This window comes from Zonotrichia leucophrys, chromosome 6, assembly GCF_028769735.1.
Source record: "Zonotrichia leucophrys gambelii isolate GWCS_2022_RI chromosome 6, RI_Zleu_2.0, whole genome shotgun sequence".
NCBI classification, from domain to species: Eukaryota; Metazoa; Chordata; class Aves; order Passeriformes; family Passerellidae; genus Zonotrichia; species Zonotrichia leucophrys.
In genome coordinates, this window is record NC_088176.1 from 2,168,539 (window position 1) to 2,189,478 (window position 20,940).

At 44.7% G+C, this 20,940-nt stretch overlaps 1 protein-coding gene and 1 long non-coding RNA gene across 8 annotated transcripts in view; one reads left to right on the forward strand and one right to left on the reverse strand.

Annotated features, from left to right (window-relative positions):
• The window catches only part of PTPRE (protein tyrosine phosphatase receptor type E), a 100,828-nt gene extending 90,070 nt beyond the window's left edge, over nt 1-10,758 (reverse strand). The window contains exon 1 of one of the 7 annotated variants that reach the window (XM_064716148.1): nt 10,700-10,758. In XM_064716148.1, coding sequence (XP_064572218.1) covers nt 10,700-10,719 — 20 coding nt within the window. In that variant the 5' untranslated portion in view covers nt 10,720-10,758. Of the gene's footprint in view, nt 1-636; nt 815-2,019; nt 2,039-8,697; nt 8,742-9,744; nt 9,921-10,301; nt 10,428-10,699 lie in introns of those variants that run through there. The other 6 variants (XM_064716150.1, XM_064716153.1, XM_064716147.1 and 3 more) reach the window with 6 other exon arrangements.
• On the forward strand, nt 9,689-11,822 carry LOC135449315 (uncharacterized). The gene is made up of 3 exons (XR_010440715.1): nt 9,689-9,779; nt 10,627-10,865; nt 11,048-11,822. It is a non-coding gene; the product is annotated as an uncharacterized LOC135449315 (long non-coding RNA).
• The last annotated feature ends 9,118 nt before the right edge of the window (nt 11,823-20,940 follow it).

Below are 20,940 nucleotides of genomic sequence, written 5' to 3' on the forward strand. Positions count from 1 at the left end.
ATAATATATAATAACTAGAATATATAACAATAATAGATAATTATTGCTATAATAATTATAATATATACTATATATAATATGGAATAACCATAAATTATAATAACTATATTATATATATAACTGTTATAATGTATAATGGCTGTAATACAAATAACTGCATATATATATAATAACCATAAAATATAACTATAATATATAACAATAATATGATAATTATTGCTATAATAATTATAATATATACTATATATAATATGGAATAACCATAAAATATAATAACTATATTATATATATAACTGTTATAATGTATAATGGCTATAATATAAAATAACTGTAATATAATATATAATAACCATAAAATATAACTATAATATATAACAATAATATATTGCTATAATAATTATAATATATATAATATGGAATAACCATAAAATATAATAACTATAATATATAATGACAATAATATGATATATAATAAATATAATAGTTATACACAGCTATATAAAACTATAATAAAAACACCAATACTACACAGAATTTTTAAGAAAAGCATCATGCCTTCCTGAAATAATGAGATTAAGAAAAAAAATAAACCTCAAATCCATAAAACACAACCCAAAACCCAAGAAATGTCATCACCTGCCTTGGTCTAGGGAAGAGGGGACGTCCCTACGCTCCTGCCCTGCCCTTCCCAGGATGGGACAAGTCCCTGCTGAACGGGCTCATTTCCCCCTTGGGCTTTGTTGCTGCTGTCCTGAGGAAAATTCCAGTTTCCCTGCAGGGATAAAGGTTCCTGTGAGCCCCGAGGCAGCGCCCATGAATGGCTGCAGTGTTCGGTGCCAGAGCCAGTCATGCTCCCCCAAACAATTGGTGTTTGTGGTCCTCAGGCAGCAGCCCACTGGGCGTCAACAAAGGGCTGGCATCACCTCGGGCAGAAAAGTTCAAGGGAAATACAATATTTTCCCTAAAATCCATCTTTTTAGTTTCATATCTTCTCCAAAAATCCACCTTTTTGTTTCACATTTTCCCCATAAATCCACCTTTTTTTTTTTTGCATATTTTCTCCAAAAATCCACTTTTTTGTTTCACATTTTCTCCAAAAAATCCACATTTCTTCTTTCATCCTCACACATCGAAGCAACTCAACAACCACCACCAAATTCATGATGGCGGGTCTCGATATGAAAAGCAGGTGGGAAATGAGCTTAACTAAGTGAAAGCTACAGCTCAGCCTCGCTCAAGTCATTAAAAAACGAGGGCAGATCTTGCTCTGAAAATCAATTTTTATGGCAAAGTCTTTTATGCACATAAAGCCACACGTGCAAGGTGTTTTCTGTGCTCAGGCTCTGATTATTCCAAGCAGAAATTCAAAGCCCTTCGCCCTCAGCAGCTCTGAATTCCTCCCTGGAGCTGGGAAGGGAGGAGCAGAGATGGATCCCCCAAACCTTGTCCTTCAGGTGGGATTTTCATCCCCACTCTCTTCAATTCCTGCTTGGCCCCATCCTGCCTTTCCCAAAACCTCTGCTCCCCCACAAAGCCACTAAAACCCAGCTGGCTGAGGTTTCCCTCCTAATCAAACCCCCAAATCCCACCTTGCTTTGTTCCCACTCAAACCATCCAAGGACTTTCTATAACCATTGTTATTTGTACAGAAATCACACCTGAAAAATAGTTTCCTCTATTTTGTCTTGCTCTGTTGGCTTTGATTAGTTTCTTTTAGTGGTAAGAGTAGATTTCTTTGTGTAGACATAAATATGGGAAATGGACATTACCCAACACTGAAACTCTACCAGTTTATCTCCCAAACTCCTTTCTCCCATCAGAGAGAGTAAATCAAATATCTCTGAATAATAAAAAAGTTATTTAAGATGGTTAAAGTATCCAAAGCACTGCTGGATGGCCACAAAACAGCCTGAGACATGGTTTATGCTCCTCTTCAGAAGAGCTGATAGAAGGCACTGAATTTGAATTTCAAATACATCTAAATTCAGGAAAAATTAAAAATTGTTAAAAACCACTTACCACACTTCTGAAACAAAATCATGCCCAGCTGTGGCTGCATTTCTGGCTGAAAATTGGTGTGTCCCTCCCCCAGCCCTGCACAGCTGGGCACAGCTCTGCAAACTCTGTTTGCCAGGACAGCTCCTGCTCTGCTCCCTTCCCACGCTCCAGAGCTGCTTCCCATGACAGCTCCCACTGCAGCCCTTGGAATGAGGAGAAAACCCCTCAGGGATGGCCTGGCCGGCCTCAAATCCCATCCCAGGAAAAGTGCACAGAGCAAAACCGCCCTGGAAGAGCCCGGGCAGCAGCAGCATCCTGCAGGGATTAACTCCTGAAAACAGGAACGCACAACTCTGCTCGCACAGAAAGGGCTCCAAGGATTTTCCAAGGAAATTATTCAAGTTTCTTCCTCAGGAAGTTCTGGTAAATGAGGCTACATTTCAAGGGTAAATAGTTTGATGCAGTGCAGCAGCTCTGGAGCTTCTTCAGGACAAATTACAGCTCGAGTTACACATGCACAAAACTGATAAATAACTTGGGCAGTTCACAGCCACAGATCCTGTCTTGAGGGGCCCAAAACTGACCCAAGGATTTGAGGCTCCTCCTTGAAAAATGCCCCATTATGACAGAAATTATCTCAACATCACAAGCTCCTAAGTCTACTTCTAATAGTTCAAACTCTGTAATGTAAATAGGTCATTATTTAAATATAGTTCCCTGTTTCCACCTTTTCCTTTCCTCTCTGCCTTCCCAGAAATATTTAAGTCTCTACAACTTCCTCTCCCCCCTCTTCTGCCAGGAACCAGTGCTGGAGTGGGAGGTTTGCCTGTGGAAAACAGATTAGAATTAAGCATTGGATCTGTGGCCTTGAAATGTGCCCTCAGCTGAGTTTTTAATTTGGGCTTTTCAAGATTGATCAGCACACGTGTAATTTAAAAGCAATTTGAAGCAGCAAGGTGGGGAGCTTGACTTAAAATTAATGAGCTTTTGACATCTGCAAACAAAATGATACCGTGAACCCATTTAAACTCAGGCTTGTGTTTAACAGGGAAAGCATCTATCATCTTAACATGGTTACACAAAGGCTTTGCTGCTGCCATCCTAAAGCTGTTCCACACCATCCTGCTCTCAGCAGCAATTCGCAAACTTTGTTGTATCAGATTAGTAGAAAGACAGGCTGCAGATCAATTAATATCATTGAATAATTAAATGGTTTAAGTGACATTCTGCAGCATGATTGAAGACATTCATGAAACCCAAATTTAAATTAATCAGACTCAGTCCCTGAGACATCTAAACCCACAGAACACGGGGTGCAAGCATTATTTATGGCTTGTTTAAATCAGGATTTTACTGCTCAGGAAAGGCCCAGCACCGCAGCTCCAGCAACCACAGCATATTCCAGCAGAAACCAAGACTGGGAATGCAAAGGAAAATAAATCCTCCAAGGACAACCAGCAGAGATGACAAGATTAAAGGGCAAAAGACAATCAGGATGGAATTCAGCAAAAGAAACAGTGCACAGGGTGAGGGAAGGGTTAGGAGTGAAAACTGCAGCTGAGGAATTACAGCTCTTGCTAAAGAAATATTTACAGCTCCTGTATCAAATATCCTGCAAACCAGAGGGTCTGGAAACAGGAATTTTCATCGTTGGCTTCAAGTTGTGATCAGCCTGCCTTTCATTTACCAGAGTTGGATTTTCTGTTGGACAAAAAATTCCATCCAGAGAACCAAGGGAGGTGAGAAATGACAGGAGCAAAGGCCAAGATCGAAGCAGGCGTGGTGTGAACCTCGTGGAGCTTGGTCCCACCTTTGGGAATTCACAGACAGGACAGCAGCAGCCCCTGGGGCACCTGTGGGGCTCAGGACCTCAGACAGGGAAGCATCAACTCCAACAACCAACCCAAAGTCAGGCACTCCAACCCAATCCTCACAACCAACCCAATCACCCCACAGCCTTGCAGAAAATAAGAGATTTCAGGATTACAAATTTCCCTGGGTGGCTGCTGTTCATAAGAGCCAGGAGAGAACTGGTTTTTCTTATAGAGAAGTCTCCATACCATTAATAAGAACTTCTCTCCCTCAGAAAACTAAAGAAAGACTATTCTAGAAGTAATAAACCAACTAAAATTTTAAGTTTTGTTTCTTTACATTGTCAGCGAGAAAGAAAAAAGTTGTGGGGGGAAGAAAAGTGTTCTGGAAGTTTTGTTCTAATTTGCATTACTTTCTTTTAATTATTGCTAACAAAATTTTCTTTATATCCTTTTAAAATTCTGAGCCTACTTTGCCTTTCCCCTAATCCTACCTCACAACAAAATGTGAGTACATGAATTGTTAACCAGCACTGAACCCCCACACTCACTGCTGTGCAGGAAAGGGGAGTTTGGAACCATGGAGTTCCCAATTCATCCCAGTCTGGCTCAACCAAAATTGCTCTGCAGGTCTCCAGGGGCCTCTGGGATGAACCACAGCAGCTCCAGAAGTTATTCCAGGGGAAAGAGATGGGTTTTGAAGAAAACTCAAACCCACAGCAATTAAGGGAACTCCCAGCCAGCAGCAAAGCTGGAACTGATGGAGCTCAGGAGGGTGAGATCTTGCCATGGAGGTGCAGTTGGGTATTTCATTCTAAATTATTTTCTCCACAGCAACAAAACCTCCAAGTTAGAGGTTTATCCTCCAGCTGCCCTGATTATTGTGTCTTGATCTCTTAGAAGTGACACGAGTAACACACTTTTCACTTCTTCCCTTGCAAATCTGTTATTTGCTCTCTTTAAAATTCACTGTCCTACTAAACCAAAGCCTTCCCAAGCCCTCATTCTTCCCAGTGATCCTTGCTGCTGCATCCCTGTTTGTGTGTTATCTGCAGGAACAGCTGCTCTTGGCACAGCTCCTTCCAGCTGCTGGGGCATCCTCACACCCCTGTGGGAAAGAGCTGCCTCCTCCCAAGGCAGAAAACCCAGAATTGTCACTTCTATCGCTCAGATTTTTTTTTTAGTTTATGTCTCATCTCACTTCTGCCTGATTTACGGTTTTGTTTTTGTCAGACCTCTCATTCTTACCAAAAAAACTCTTGCTGTACATTAGAGAAAAGAAATCTCAGCAAAGACAAGCTTTCAGGAGCAGAGCACTTTTTCCTTTTTACAGAGGGGATAAAAGTGATAGCAAACCCCAGAAGCGAGTTGTTGTACATTTCCCAGTGACAATCCACCACCACTGCAAGCAACAAACCAATCCTGCACATTTCTCCCCAGCTTCATTCCTCCCCTCAGCCAGGAAACACCTTTGAACACAGGCAGAGCTCTGTGAGCAGATCTGACTTTGCCAGCTCAGCACTGAGTCAGTGCCAGCAGCCAGAGGGGAAAGGGCATTTTTGGGGCAGGGGATGTCACTGGTGAGGCATCCTCTGCAGGAAACACAGAGGGGTTGGGCAGGCAGAGGGATAGCAGGGATGGAATTATTATTATTATTATTATTATTATTATTATTCCTGCAGCAAGTCTGCTGAACGTGCCTTAAAAATACACTCCACGATGTGAATAACTCAAAATTAAATCCTGTACAAACACATCAACAAAATGCTGCTGCTGCTGCTGAGCTCCTCCTAATCGCTGCCTTATCAGTGTCTCATTTCAGCTCTGGCTTACACAAGTATTAAATGTATTTGTACAACACACCTGAAGACATATCAACATTTCAGCAAGAAGTTTGGAATAAATACAGGCAGGTTTTTTTTTTTTTACAAGTAACACTTAAAGCTTTTGGGATTGTGTAATTCAGATCAGACAGGACAAAAACAACACCAGGATGAAACCCTGTGCAGAAAGGCACAATGAGTAAAAACCACGAGGTTAGAGTTTAAAAAGATGCAGAAATCCTGCACAGAGCATGCACTCCTCATTCAGCCCAAATTCTGCTGCATCACATCACAAATCAGCTCAAGCAACACCCAAATCACTCCCTGAGCCAGCTCTGAGCCCAGAACACCACAGGCACATCCAGGGGAGCCACAAATGCTCCACCAAGACCACACAATTCCAAACTCCTTCATAATTCATGGAGCCAATTCTCAGCACTTCCCATGCTGGGCACAGAACGAGATTGCAGCTTACAGAGGGATTTTCTGCCATTAATATTGCAGCAGGAGATCAATAATGAAATGCCCAGCAAGGAGCAGAGAGGTGCTCACTGCAGCCATGCAAACAGCGTCCCCCAGCTCTGCCTGCTCTGCTGCTGCTGCCCAAGCTGCAGGGATGATGGAAAAGTGCAGCCTTCCCAAAAAAAATGCAGACTCCCTCCAAAAACTGCAGCCTCCTTCAAAAACCTGCAGCTTCTCCCCCCAAAAAAACTGCAGGCTCCCTGGGAAAAATGCAGCCTCTCCCCAAATAAATTGTGGCATCTCCCTGGGAAAAATGCAGCCTCCCTCAAAAAACCTGCAGCCCCCCCTAAAAAACCCTGCAGCCTCTCCCCAGGAAAAATGCCGCAAACCTCCCCCAAAAAATGCAGCTTCTCCCCAAAAAACCCTGCAGCCTCCCTGGGATAAATGCAGCCTCCCTCCCAAAGAAATCTGCAGTCTCCCCCCTAAAAAACCTGCAGCCTCTCCCCAGGGAAAATTGCAGCCTCCTGCAAAAAATTGCAGGATCCCCCCCCAGAAAACCTGCGGCCTCTCTCTGGGAAAAATGCAGCCTCCTCAATAAAACCTGCAGCCCCTCCCTCAAAAACCTGCAGCCTCTTCCCCAGGAAAAATGCAGCCTCCCCCCAAAAAACCCTGCAGCCTCTCTGGGATAAATGCAGCTTTTCCCCCCAAAAAAACCTGCAGCCTCCCCCCAAAAAAATCCCTGCGGCCTCCCCAGGGGTGCTGGATGAGGAGCGAGTGCCAGAGCTGGAGTCTGATTCAGCAAACCCAACCCCATTGTGCTGTTTATAAAGGAAATGTGGTCCCTTCCTGGCAGCCCCCTGCAATAAGGATGGAATTGCAGCTCCTACCCAAAACATCTGTTTCCAGCCTCTCCTCCTGAGAAATGTTCATTGCATGTCCAGATGCAGAATAATTCACTTTAAAGCCCATTTAAAGGAAGCTTTTCTCCACCAAAACATCACCATTCACTGATGACACCACACAGGGGATCTCCAGCCCTGCCATAAATCCACGCTGAGGAATATTTTGGAAACAAGAGACTGAAACACAACATCACATTTACAAAATGCCAACATCATTCCCAGGAGGGAACAGCACAACCCTCAGGTTCCCCAGAATGGAACCATTTTCCTGCAGAAGCTCCCACTCCTCCAGCAAGGGCTCTGTGTGCTCCCAGCAGCACGACAAACAATTCATTATTCCTTGGGATCTCCCTGCTTTTCCTCCTCCACAGCATTCCATGCTTGCTCTTCTTTATTTTCCACTGCTCCAAAACCTTGAACAAATTTTCCTGGCATCACCAAGCATGAAGAACATGAACACTTTGCTGATAACAAGAGCTGGAGAGGGGCTTTTGATAAGGGCTTGGAGTGACAGGACAAGGGGGAAAGGCTTTAAACTGAAGGAGGGGACATTCAGCTGGGATATTGGGCAGGAATTGTTCCCTGGCAGGGTGGGCAGCCCTGGCACAGGTGCCCAGAGCAGTTTGGCTGTCCCTGGATCCCTGGCAGTGCCAAGGCCAGGCTGGAGCCCCTGGGACAGTGGGAGCTGTCCCTGCCATGGCAGGGGTGGCACTGGGGGGGATTTGAGGTCCCTTCCAAGCCAAACCCTTCTGTGTTTGTGTAACGCGTGGATCTGGCTCTCAGAAAGCACCAAGGACATCTGTGACAGGGCTTCTGACTTCCTCCAGCTCTATTTCACACTCCTGGCAGTTTGTCAAGCCCTGTCCACTCGTTTTTCTTCACAAAACCTCTTAAATGAGTGAGGGAAAGGTCACCCAGGCAGCAGCCAGAGCCCTGCTGGATCACACTCTGAAACCAGCCCAGTTAATAACAGAGCTCCAGAAACCCAACTCAGTTAATAACAGAGCTCTGCAGCTTTGGGCATGCCACCAGCACCTCCAGAAACGCAACAAACCCCAAAATCCTTTCCACCTTCCTGAGAAGGTGCAGAGCCCACTCTGTGCAAGGCAAGGAGCAGCTCTGCCCCAGCCCCACCTCTGTGTGACAGGGGGGGTTTTACACAGATATTGAACCTGCTGGGTCCCCCAGCAATCCATCCTTTTCCAGCTTCCCATGATTTCAGCCCACACAGCACACTCCTGACACCAGGCAGGAGCTGGGAATGCCATGGAGGGTGAGGGAAGGAGAATAAGATTTAAAAAATTCAGAGATTCCCAACAACTCTTTATGAAAAGCCAGCCCTTACTCAGAGATGAAAAAACTCGACTGAGTTTGTTAACAGATAAATAACCAGAAATATCTGAGGTGGAAAGCAAGAAGAAATTCAAAATACACACACACAGGACCGAAATGTGCTAAAATTCCCCACGAAGCACCTGAGGAGAAATTCCTGCAGCCCAACCAGCCCCAGGACCCTGCTTTAGGTACAGAAAGAAGTCAGGGATTATTAAAGGTGCCAGCAAAGCTTTCCAAGCAGGAATTCAGTTTTGCTCAGTGCCTGGGAGAATCCCTGCATTTCAGGAACACGGAGCACAGCAATCCCTTTCTTTGGGAGCACAGCAAACACACCAAACACTACGCCCACACCATTTTGTTTCTCACATTCTTTTCTTTCCCTTCTTCTCGCACATTTCTGAGCTCTCTCCACACATTTCAGCTCGTCCTGGCACTTGAGAAAAGCAATGTTTTCAGCTGAATTGGCTGTGCTGGCAGCATCCATCACCCCACAGGTGATTTTGCATCCACACCAGCACTGTCCCCTCCTCCTGGGGACCTCAGCCTGCTGGTCCCACTCCACCCCTGCCCTGTTCTCCCCAGTGCCACCACCCTAAATCCTACAGATTGCCCCATAAACACCTCATTATCCCCCTTAAGGCTCCTCTCCAAGCCCAAATTCCACCTGATCAAAACCAAACCGGTCCCCCCAAACCACCTAAAATTTCCCACTCTAAGCTTCATTTATCCCTCAGCACCTCCAGGTGGGGGATAACATCCCTCCAGCATGAGGGAAACACATTTTATCCACATTTAAATCTCTTCTAAACTACACCCAGCTTCCAGCTGAATGTCATTAGTTTCCATCAGAAGTTACTTATTTTATTTATTTATTTATTTACAAGCCCCAAACACAGCACGGACAGAAGGTACAACTGTAACTCACTTTAAAATTTCTTTTTTTCAGTTCTCTGCATCCTTTATTCTACTTTCCACGGATTATAACATCTAAGGGGGAAAAAAAACCCCTCAAAAATGAAAAGCTCGATAAGCACTGTCTTTTCTTTCAGCTCAGCAGTGTCTACACCATCCAAATCAGACACAGACAGCTACACAGCTGAACACACAGAAAATCACTTCACGATATGGAAATAAGCCACATGGAGAGGAACCTCCCTGAAAAATTGGGAGAAACGCAGGAGACAGCCTTTCACAATCAGCAAACACAGTTCCATCCCACAGCAAATACCCGTTAACCCTTTCCACAATGCCGCGAGTAAAGAGAAAAATAAAATCCCGTGATGGGAAGCAGTGAAAAGCCACGTGAAAGCCAACTGATAAATGGAACAAATGGAAATAGAGGGAGTTTAAACAACACCAGCCTTGAGCGTGGGAGACCACAAGAGTTGGTCCGCAGCCACCGGTCCCGCTCACCTGAACGCGGCCCCGCTCACTCCGGGATGCGCTGGGTACGAACCGAGGGCAGAAAATCGCTTTTAAAGGCGCAGCTCAGGGGCCAGCCCCATCCCGGGAGCGGGGCAGGGCCCGGGGAGCACACCTGGGGGGATGCGCGGGGATGAGCGGGGATGAGCGGGGATGTCCAGGGATGTCCAAGGATGCGCGGGGATGTCCAGGGACGTCCAAGGATGCCCAGGGATGTCCGGGGATGCCCAGGGATGCGCGGGGAGCCGGCCGTGCCCTTGGCGCTGGCACGTCCCGCATCTCCGGGCGCCGCGCGGTCCCAGCCCCGCCGAGGAGCCGCGGCCGCCGCTCCGCCCGCGCTGCCGCCACTGCTGGGATGTCGCTGCCGGGATGTCGCTGCCGGGATGTGGCCGGGCTGGTGCCCAGGGCCGGCCCCTGGCAGCTCCGCGCTCTCCCCGTCCGTGCCCGGCTCGGAGCCGCCCGGGCGCTGCCGGCACCTGCGGGCGGCGGCATCCCCGCTCCCTCCCTCCTTCCCTCGCTCCCTCCCTCCGCCCTCGCCCCTCGCTCACCTGCGCGGCTGCGGCGGCTCCGCGGGCCGCTGGCGGCGCGGCCGGGCCGGCCGGGCAGGCGCTGTGGGCCGGGGCGGCGGCTCCCGGCAGGAAATTTCCCTTTGGCCGCCGCCTCCTCCCGCTGCCGCCGCCGCTGCCGAGCCCCAGCCCGGCCGAGCCCGCGCTCAGCCCGGGCCGCGCCGCCCGCCGCGCCGCCTGGCGGACACGGAGCGCACTGCAGCGGGAGCGGCCCCTGGGGCTCTGTCGGCGACAGTGACAGCGACAGTGACAGTGACAGCGGCACCCCAGCCGTGTCACCGCCACCGCATCCCTGTCACCGCCACAGCAGCCCCGCCGCACGCACAGACTGCGCCGCGAGCGCCCGGCTCCCTCCCGAGCTCCTCCCGGAGATGCCGCACCTGCCCGCGTCCCCATCCATGCTGCGATGTCCCCTGCGCTCGGGACACGCTCTGCCCCTCGCTGCCCAGCCCGCCCGGGATGTGTCGCTGCACCTGGGGCTGGCGGTGCCCGTGTCCCCTGCGAGGGACAGCGAGCGGGACGGGACGCCCGGAATAGCAGCGGCAGGTGGGAAAGTAGGGCAGGCAGGGAGGAGGGGATTTGCGGGAGTCAGGAGCTCAAGGCACATCTTGGCTCCAGGCCCTGCCACACACCTTTCCCAGAACCACGGGAGCCTCCCAGCAGGAGAAATCCCGGCTCCAGGAGGGATCTGAAAAGTCTTACCCAATGATTCTCTGCGTTACTTCCAGACACCCCCATAGCCACGCACACCGCGTTTGAGTTTTCCACAAGATGTCCCAGAGCGAGAAGAGCATCCCAGCCGGAGAAATCCCTCCTCCAGGAGAGATCGTAAAATTCTTTCCTAAAATTAATCAAACTCTGGAGTACTTTCAAGCCCCATAGCCATGCACACCGTGTTTAAGCTTTCCAAAAAATGTCCCAGAGCAAGAAGAGCATCCCAGCAGGAGAAATTCCTCCTCCAGGAGAGATCTAAAAGTCTTTCCTCACCTTAATGTTTCTATATTTTAATTTCAACCTCACCCATATCAATGCACACTATATTATAGTGTGTATAAACTATATATAGTATTATATAAACTATATTAAGTTTTCCGAAAGATGTCTCAGACCAAGAAGAGCATCTCAGCAGGAGAAGAAAGATCCAAGCAAACTTAAAAAGTCTTTCCCAACCTTAATGTTTCTATATTTTACTTTCAACCTCCCCCATATCAATGTACACTATATTATACTGCATATAAACTATATATACTATTATATAAACTATATATACTATTATACAAACTGTATTAAGTTTTCCACAAGATGTCCCAGAGCAAGAAGAGCATCCCAGCAGAAGAAATCCCTGCTCCAGGAGAGATCCAAGCAATTTTAATAAATTTTCCCTACCTTAATTATTCTCTGTATTATTTTCCAAACCCCCACACCCACGTAGCCAACATTTAGGTGCTCCAAAGGATGTCAGACAATTGGGAGATGTAAAGAAAGACCCAGCAGAAGAAATAAAAAAATCAGAACATCTGTGAATGTTTGTGTCTTCTGCAGGAAACTTCATCAGGGCCTAATTACATCCCTTTGGCATCGTGTTGACAAGGAAACAGCAATTTAGTGGGGCTGGAATCCCGTGAGCACACGTGGCAGGGCACAGCACCAGGGAGGAGCTGGATTTTAATGAACATTTTTGCAGATAAATGGCTGCAACTCAGCGATTTTCTCACTGAGAACCACTTGCAAGGAATTGGATATTAATTTAAATGAGTGCTTATAGCCAGGAGATAAAATAAATAGAATTATTGTATGTGTTGGACAAAATGACCACATTTTCTGTTAGTGCAGGGATTAAAGATCCTATTAGGCTGTGTGGTCCCAAAATTAATTAGTCATGAGGCAGAAATGGGAAGCCAAGTTGTACAATAAAAAGTTTTTAATCCATTATTTGGTGTGAAGGGATTTGCTGGAGAGAAAAACATCTAAATAATATATAAATAAACTGTGCAATTGTGGAATAAAGCTGTAAAAAGACCATCCAACCTTCCCCACTCACGTCCATAATTGATGATTTTATTGATAATTTAGCCTCGTTAGTCCCCAGCTCTGCATCCTCCCAGCCCATCCAGGATGCTCCAAGCCAGGTTTGTGCCATTTGTGTTTTCCAGGATCCATCCAGGAGCTGGAGCCAACAGCCTGAGGCTGATTCTTTGTTGGCTGCAGGAAAACAACCCAGGGTGCTGCTCCCTGACACAGAGCTGCAGCCAGAAACCCACATTTAAACCCAGGGGTGGGGATCTGAGCGATGAAATGCCTTGAAACCCAATTTCAGACAAGGTCTGCAGGGAATTTCTGTGCTGAGGAAGGGGAGAGGATGCCAAACAAGGCTGCTCTGAGACTGTCCGGTTTTCGGCTGTTTGGAGGGCCTGGAAAGGCCCGGGGTGGCCTTGGGGCAGCCCGCGTATCAAAGGACGAGAAGAGGCTTCAGTTCTTCTTTCGGTCTCGCTGTTTATTAATTGTTTATCTAAAAGATTTTCTTTCGGCCCGACAGAGCTCTGCTCAGCAGCCAGCCATGAGCACACTCCCTGCCTCCAGGCGGTCACCTATCTTTATACCCATTGTTACGTGTACAATATTTATCATTTTTCCCCAATACCTTTTACCCTTATTGCCCGGTGCACTTTCAGTAATAACCAATCCCAAAGTGCCACCATCACCAAAGAAGATGGAGGAGAAGAAGAAGAAGAAGAAGGACAGGACACGCCCCAATTCCTCCATCTTACTTCTCTAAACCCCCCTGTACAGAAATCCTAAACCCTGTGTCTCACCCTCTAATTAACCAATCCCTTCACCATTCACCCCGGTGAAACCCTCCTGTCCTCATACAGGTGTCGTCTCCTGTGTAGGATCAAAGTGCAGCCACCAGACACTTCTGGAACATTCCAGGACTCCCGAGCCCCCCAAGGGTGGTCTCGGTGACACCTCAGTCCTGAGGTGCTGAGATCCCACATGAGACTTGTAGCCATTTAGCAGCAATTCCATGGCCTTGACAGAAGGAAGACAAGAAGCTGCACCAAAAAATAAATTTAAGAAAGTGGAAGGCTGAAATATTGTGCAAAAATAAGACAACACCGAGCAGCTGATCCCACATTTATCCCAATTCTGGGATAATCCAATATCCCACAGGGACTTTCCTTCCTCCAGCTCCCAGCCCAGGTTCTTTTCCTCTCTTTCCATCACAAACCCAGCCCCTCTCAGCAGTGGCAGCTCCTTGGCAGAACTTTCACCTTTGCTTCCAATTTCCCAGAGATGCTGCAGGGCCTCCCACAGCTCCCAGCCCCTTCCTTGGAAGGAATTTATCCCACCAGAATTGCTGGGAACTTCACCCAGAGCAGTTCCAGGCACTCTGGTACTCTCTGCTTCAAGCTCAGTAAATAAATGGTAGGGAAAATGCAATATTTGAACACCAACGTTTTATTTTGGGTATTCCAGCCTGCTGACCTTGGTGGCAGGGCAGTAAATTGCTCTCCTTGCTGATGTAGTGGAAGAAAAATAAGGTTTCTTATTATTTTATACAAGGTAAGAAATTTTCCTTTCTTCCTCAGAGCTTCAGTCAAATCCTGGCTGATTCCCATTATGTTAATAAAGCATTTTGATTATTTAGGAATAAAACCTAAATAATTTTTTAAAACTACATTTATATATTCTTATAAATAGTGACCTCAAAGACAGCAACAAAATCTCAAATTCACCCCAAAAAAATCATAAAATCAGAGGCAGAACATTAATTAATTAATTAATTAATTAATTATTAATAAATTTTCCCTAGCTTAATGATTCTCTGTGTTATTTTTCAAACCCCCACGCCCATGCAGGTAACATTTAAGTGCTCCAAAGGATGTCAGACAATTGGGAGGTGTAAAGAAAGACCCAGCAGAAGGAAAAAAATCAGAACACCCGTGAATATCTGTGTCAGAAATCAGAAAATCAGAGGCAGAACAGCAAAAACTGACAGACCCAGGATTTCTGTGGCTGCAAAAACATCTCAGCCTGAAAAGCTCTTCAAAGTAGGAATAATTGGGCAAAATCAAGAAAATAAATGACAGGAAAGAGGCGATATTTGGCCAGCAACATTTTATTTGGGTTTTTCAGCATGATGCCCTTGCTAGAGCAGGGTGGATCAGTCTTTTTGCTGATGTGCTGGAACAAAAATTGCAAATTCCTGAAAAGATCAGGAAATCAGAGGCAAGACAGCAAAAACCTGACACAGACCCAGGATTTCTGATGCTGCAAAACCATCTCAGCCTGAAAACACAGGGAAACCCTTCAAAGTGGGAATAATTGGGTAAAAGCATGAGGCTGTGTGATATTGCAGCAGTTGTTCATTTAATGACTTCAAAGGGCTGTTTGTCAAAGGTTTTTCCATTTGGAATCCAAAATTAGGAGTCTGTAGGAATAGATTGAAGTGTTCAAGCCTGCATCTCTTTAGAATTGTTACAGAAATTGCAATGGGGGAAAGCCTGCCCTGCCTGCTCTTCTCTCCACCTCCACCTCAAGGGGCAGTTCTAAACACTCCACACCTTGAAGCAGCTTCAAAGCCACGTTTTATTTAAATTAAAATATTGCCAAGGCTGTATTTGCCATGTCTTGAAATGCCAGGAGTGGTTTTTGCCCCTCACCCTTCAATAAACTGCACTTGGCCCCTCAATTTCTCTATTCAGGCATAAATTAAAACATTTTAACAGCAAAAATCATAATTTTAAAGCTGTGGCATCTTTTAGGGTATGGAGAAAAGACATCCTGAGATATCTTAGAGGTTTTAGTGGAGCTCTGTGGTTTGGGGAAATGCAGACACTGAATTATGGAGTGAAAAAAATAAAGGGAAATATCTCTATGATTTCAATATTTCATTTTAAAACTCTTTTGTCCGGTTTATCTCGGCTGTTGATGGCCTGGAAAGCCCGAGTGCTTGGGCAGCCCGCGTATCGAAGGACGAGAAGAGGCTTCAGTTCTTCTTTCTGGTTTTATGTTTATTAATTGTTTATCTAAAAGATTTCTTTCAGCCGAACAGAGCTCTGCTCAGCAGCAGCCATGAGCACACTGTGCTGCCCTCGGGCAGCACTATCTTTATACCCTTTGCTACGTGTACAATATTTATCATTTTTCCCCAATACCATCTATTCTTATAACTCGGTGTACTCTTAGTAATAACCAATAGAAAGGTGCCACCGTGCCAAAGAAGATGGAGGAGAGGAGAAGAAGGAGAGGACAGGACACACCCCAATTCCTCCATCTTACTCTCTAAACCCCCTGTACATAAATCTTAAACCTTGTGTCTCACCCTCTAATTAACAATCTTTCCACCTTCACCCGTGAAGCCCTCATCCTTGTCGTCTCTGTGCAGGGTTAAAGTCAGCTACCAGACACTTCTGGCAACATTCCAGGAGTCCCGAGCCCCCCCCAGGTCTCGGTGGCTCAGCACCTCAGGACTGAGATCTTGAGATCCGACACTCTTTATTTTGCCATAATGGCCTGCAAACATTGCCAGCAAGGATTTCCCAGCTTGGAAATGGAGAGAAACAGGACAAGCAAGGATTCAGATGTTCAGGGAGCTGCTGCTCTCCTTGCCCTGCCAGGATGGGGAGCATTTCCATGGAAGGATTCATTTCCCATCCAATCTTACTGCTGGATCATTTCTTACCCCAATATCTTTGGGAAAAGGCAATTTCAGGGCTGTCCCTGCCATGTGAGCAAGGGCTGCTCCCATTTCCCAAATCCCAGCTAACCTGGAGGTTTGGAGCCATTCTCTCTTTTCCTGGCATTTCAGGCCTTTTCCCAAAAATCCAGAGTGGGCACAACTCACATCCAAGGCAGCAATAATCACTTTCAACCAGGATTTTGCACATTTGTGCTGATTCCAGTGTGGTGGCTTTGGGATCTTCCATTTCTTTTACTTCCCAGTTGGAAATAAGGCTATTTTTTTTTACCCATTTTTTTCCCAGTTCCTGCTGGGGTGAGAGGATTGAGCTCTGAGGGGTTGGTGACAACATTCCACCTGTCTGAGGGACAATATTCCAGCTGTGATCCCACTCCAGTGTCAGGGCTGAGATATCCACAAACATCCCAGGATGGAGCTCTCAGCTGAGAAATTCTGGGCATTTTCTGGCAAGAAATCCAAGGAATATTTCAAACGTGCTTGCTTTGTCTTTCAAAAGTACTGGGAGGGAAAAAATAGTCAGAAAAGACTATTAATAAAACAATAAAAATATTTAGTCAGAAAAGGCTATTAATAGAATAATAAATTAATAAAAAATAGTCAGGAGAGAAGAAACCAGGAGATGGAATTGTGCAAATCCACCCATGGGCAGGGATCCATAAAAGTGCTGCTCACACCCCTCTCTTCCAAGAAGTTCCAAACTTTTCCGAGGAGTTGTTGCAATCATTTTGCAGATCAGTGCAGCTTCACATTTCTCAACCCAGCTCCAATAAAATCCTGGTGCTTTATCCCATTTCCCTGTGCCAGACCAAAGGCACAAACAAATCCCTGTTTCCATCTAATGCTGGCTGCAAAGTGCCAGAGGAAAACACCTGCATTTTATTATTTATATTCTATAATCTGCTTTAATTGCAATTTATCCATCCCAGAAGAGGGAGAGACAACACTGGCAACACGTGGCCGGATCCTGAGCGGAGTCCATGGGCTGATCTGCACATCCTGGAAGTTTCTGGAAGTTTTTTGGAGCCAAAAGCAGCTGAGCTCCTCTGCAGTCAGAGATGGGAAATGGGAATGCAGGAGGATCTCAGGGCTTGTGGGACACACCAGGAAGGTCAGGCCCATGGAAAATCCCAAATATCAGCAGCAGCTCCTGCCAAGTCACCCTGCCAGCAGCCAGTTTGTAATGAAATATCCCAACAGAACGGTTTAAAATGGTTTTAAATGGAATATCGTTTTAAATGAAAGATTTCAACAGAACATTGTTAAACCGCCAGCAGTGCAGCGCTGCAGCTGCAGCAGCACTGAGGATCATTTCAATGGCTTCACCTTGAATTTCCCTGGCTGCTGCTGAGCACAGCTCAGAGCTTTGACCTGGGAGCCAAACCTTGGATCTCCCCTGCTGGCACTTTATATTTTCTTCATCCTACCCTACATCCTGATTCCAATAACTTATTTTAAAAATTTATTAGTAATTACACCCAATTTGTTTAAAAAGCCCCAAGAAATAAAGCTTTTCAACCCAACCTTTCCTTTCCTTTCCTTTCCTTTCCTTTCCTTTCCTTTCCTTTCCTTTCCTTTCCTTTCCTTTCCTTTCCTTTCCTTTCCTTTCCTTTCCTTTCCTTTCCTTTCCTTCTCTTTCCTTTCCTTTCCTTTCCTTTCCTTTCCTTTCCTTTCCTTTCCTTTCCTTTCCTTTCCTTTCCTTTCCTTTCCTTTCCTTTCCTTCCCTTCCCTTCCCTTCCCTTCCCTTCCCTTCCCTTCCCTTCCCTTCCCTTCCCTTCCCTTCCCTTCCCTTCCCTTCCCTTCCCTTCCCTTCCCTTCCCTTCCCTTCCCTTCCCTTCCCTTCCCTTCCCTTCCCTTCCCTTCCCTTCCCTTCCCTTCTTCTCCTTTAAATCTATTAAATCACTTTAAAAAAATATTCAATTTCCCCTAAATATTAAAACAATATTTTTAATGAATCATAATATGCCATCTAATAAATAAAAATAAATATAAAGAAATAATAATAAAAATAAGAAGCAATAAATAATAGAATATTTATATAATATATATAAATACATAGTATATATAGTATATATAAATATATAGTATATATATATAATATATATACTATATATATACTATATATATACACTATATAAAAATATATAATAGATGAACTAAAAATAATTAATAATTAAAATAATAATAGATGAATTTTTAAAACATATTAAATATGAAATAATAAATAAATAAATAAATCTAAATAAATCCTAATATTTAATCCATCTTAATACTTAATCTAATGAACTTCCTTTATATAATCTGCAATTTATCTAAAATAAAAATTAAACTGTCCAAAGGATGTTCTTTGGAGAACAATTCCTCCTCAATCTCTGCTCCTTCTGGAGCTGTGGGCAAACCACCATAAGATATTTTTTCCCCATGCAAGAATGTGTTTGCAACATTAAAGTATTGATGTGCATGAGAAGTTTGCATTTAAAAACTTCCTTTTGTATTTTTGGCTTGAAGCAAACTGATTTAAACAGAAGGGAAATGCTCACATCAGCAAGATTTAAAAACGAGGGGTGATTTTATGTAGAAAGGATTGCAGATCTCTGCTGCCCCCCTGGTTCATAACAAATATTCTGATTTTTCTCTTTGGTTGCTGTCAGGGCTGAGTCAGGGTCCGTGGGGGCAGAGTTGAGGAGGTGCTGATCAGGAAATATTTTCTCTGACTCAGAGGAAACCAAGCTCCTTTCTCCTGTCTCTCTCAAGATGAGGAGTGTCCTGTCAAACTGCAGCTTTAATTCCAGGGTTTACGGTGCTTTTACAGGCAGCTGTGAGAAAAAAAAAAATAGAAAAAAAAGGACAAGGAATATCACAGCCTAGGCAGAGAATGAACCTCAAGGTGACAAGCAAGAGAAAAGCAAATTATGATTTCATTTCCAGAGCAACTCCCTGAGCCACAGGAGAGTTTCAATGATTTGAGCCATAACCATTTGAGCTGAGTCACCAAAAACTCAATATAATTGAGTCAGGTTGCAAGGAAGGAACTCCAGGCTATTCACATGCTCTGAGTCCCTGCTATTCTCTATTTTTAAAGGGCTGCCTGCTCAATTCATCAACACTGGAGGAACTGAGGAATAATTCCCTGGAAGTTTTTACCAAGACAAATATCAGCTCTTAAATATTGAATTTTTAAAGCCGTGTTTTATAGGGACAGGTGGCACTGCTGATGGCAGGAGGGCAGGTTGCAGCTCAGTTTATTAGAAAACATCCTTGGATTATAAAGTCTTGGACTATGTCCTGTGGAGAATAGAACTGTTGGAATAATGAACCTGGAGAGGTGGATCAGCCAAACAGAGCTCCCCATATTTCTGTGGTTAAAGTTTAACTGGCTACTGAACAAAAAGTGAGGCAGGTTTCTTATTATTTTATACAGGGTAAAAAATTTCCCTTTATTCCTCAGAGCTTCAATCAAATCCTGACTGATTTCCACTGTGTTAATGAAACATTTTGATTATTTAGGAATAAAACTCAATTAAAAAAATTATATTTATATATTCCTATAAATAATAACCTCAGAGATATCATCAAAGTCTCAAGTAGTTTGAAAAGTAAAATAAAAATCCCAAGACTATAGAAATAAAATCCATGGATCTCAAATCTAATTACTTAGATTATTAATTACTAATTGCTTAAAAGTTTGGGGTAAAAAAAAATTCATAAAATCAGAAAAATCTCAGTTCAATAACGTTGCATTGCAGAATTAATATTTTCCCAGGTATTTACTCCTCCTGAGAAATTCTTAGCGATTCAAATCCATAAAAAATTCAGGAATCTCTCTGGCATCACAGGATACAGCAGAGAAGCTTCTGGACAAGAACTCCAGAGATTGTGCCCTAAAAGTTAATTCAAAAACTCTGGATGATTCAGGGGCAGGGCTTCAGTATAAAGTGGGATAATGACATTATAATTAATAGAAATAAAAGCTAATGGAATCTCTGTTACTCTACACTGACAATAAATTATTAATTTATGTTCCAGGTTTCAGGCCAAGATGATGGGGACTGAGTTTATCTGAAATTCTTGAAATTTGGCTCCAGTCTTTTCATTCAGCAATAAAGGTTCTGTTTGAAATTGTGTTCTCTGGTCACTGTTTAGGTCATTTTTGGGGGGTCAAAAAAATAATATATTCCCTTGGTTTCTAGTCCAGAATAGATTTTTTTCCAGGATTTCCCCCTGTACTTATCCATTGCTTCCCTGAAATGAAGCCCTGCTCCAGGTATTTGTTTCCTCCCTGGCAAAAAGCAAAAGGCAAGGAGCTATTCTGTGAAAATATGTGGAATTTAATCAGGAATTAGAGGAATTTCTTAGAAAATAACCTCCTGACAGTACACAGAACCTCCTCACCCCACCAAAAGCCAAGACCAACACCATGTTTTCTGAAATTTAAAGAATTTGAGAGGTTTCCCAAAGGGATGGTTGGGTAGCTGCTTGGGCAGTTTGGAGGGAGAAGGAACATTTTACAGCTTTATCATAACATATTAGAGAGAGATCAGCTAGAGATGGGCAGATTGCAGGCTGGCTGTCAGGATTTGAAGAGGAAGAAGAGGAGTCCAGGAGGAGCTGGGAAGGTGCCAGAGCCGGGCTCTGGATGGGCCCAGGGCTGCGATCTGGGAAGCGACGCCTAGGCCAGGACCATAAATCACCCATGGACAATTCCAGCGGCCTTTGCCAGGCTGCTTTGGCTGTCACCATGGCAACACCTTTTCCCCAGGGCAAAGTTCAATTATTTTACATTTTTATTGCCACTTCTGTTTGCTTAAAGTTTACCAGAGCGACTTTGTGCTCGGACAGCGCCGAGGAGGAATCACCCTCATGGTACACGGGACTGAAGGGAACCAAATCCTCTGAACTGGGGGGAAAATCTGGGCAAAG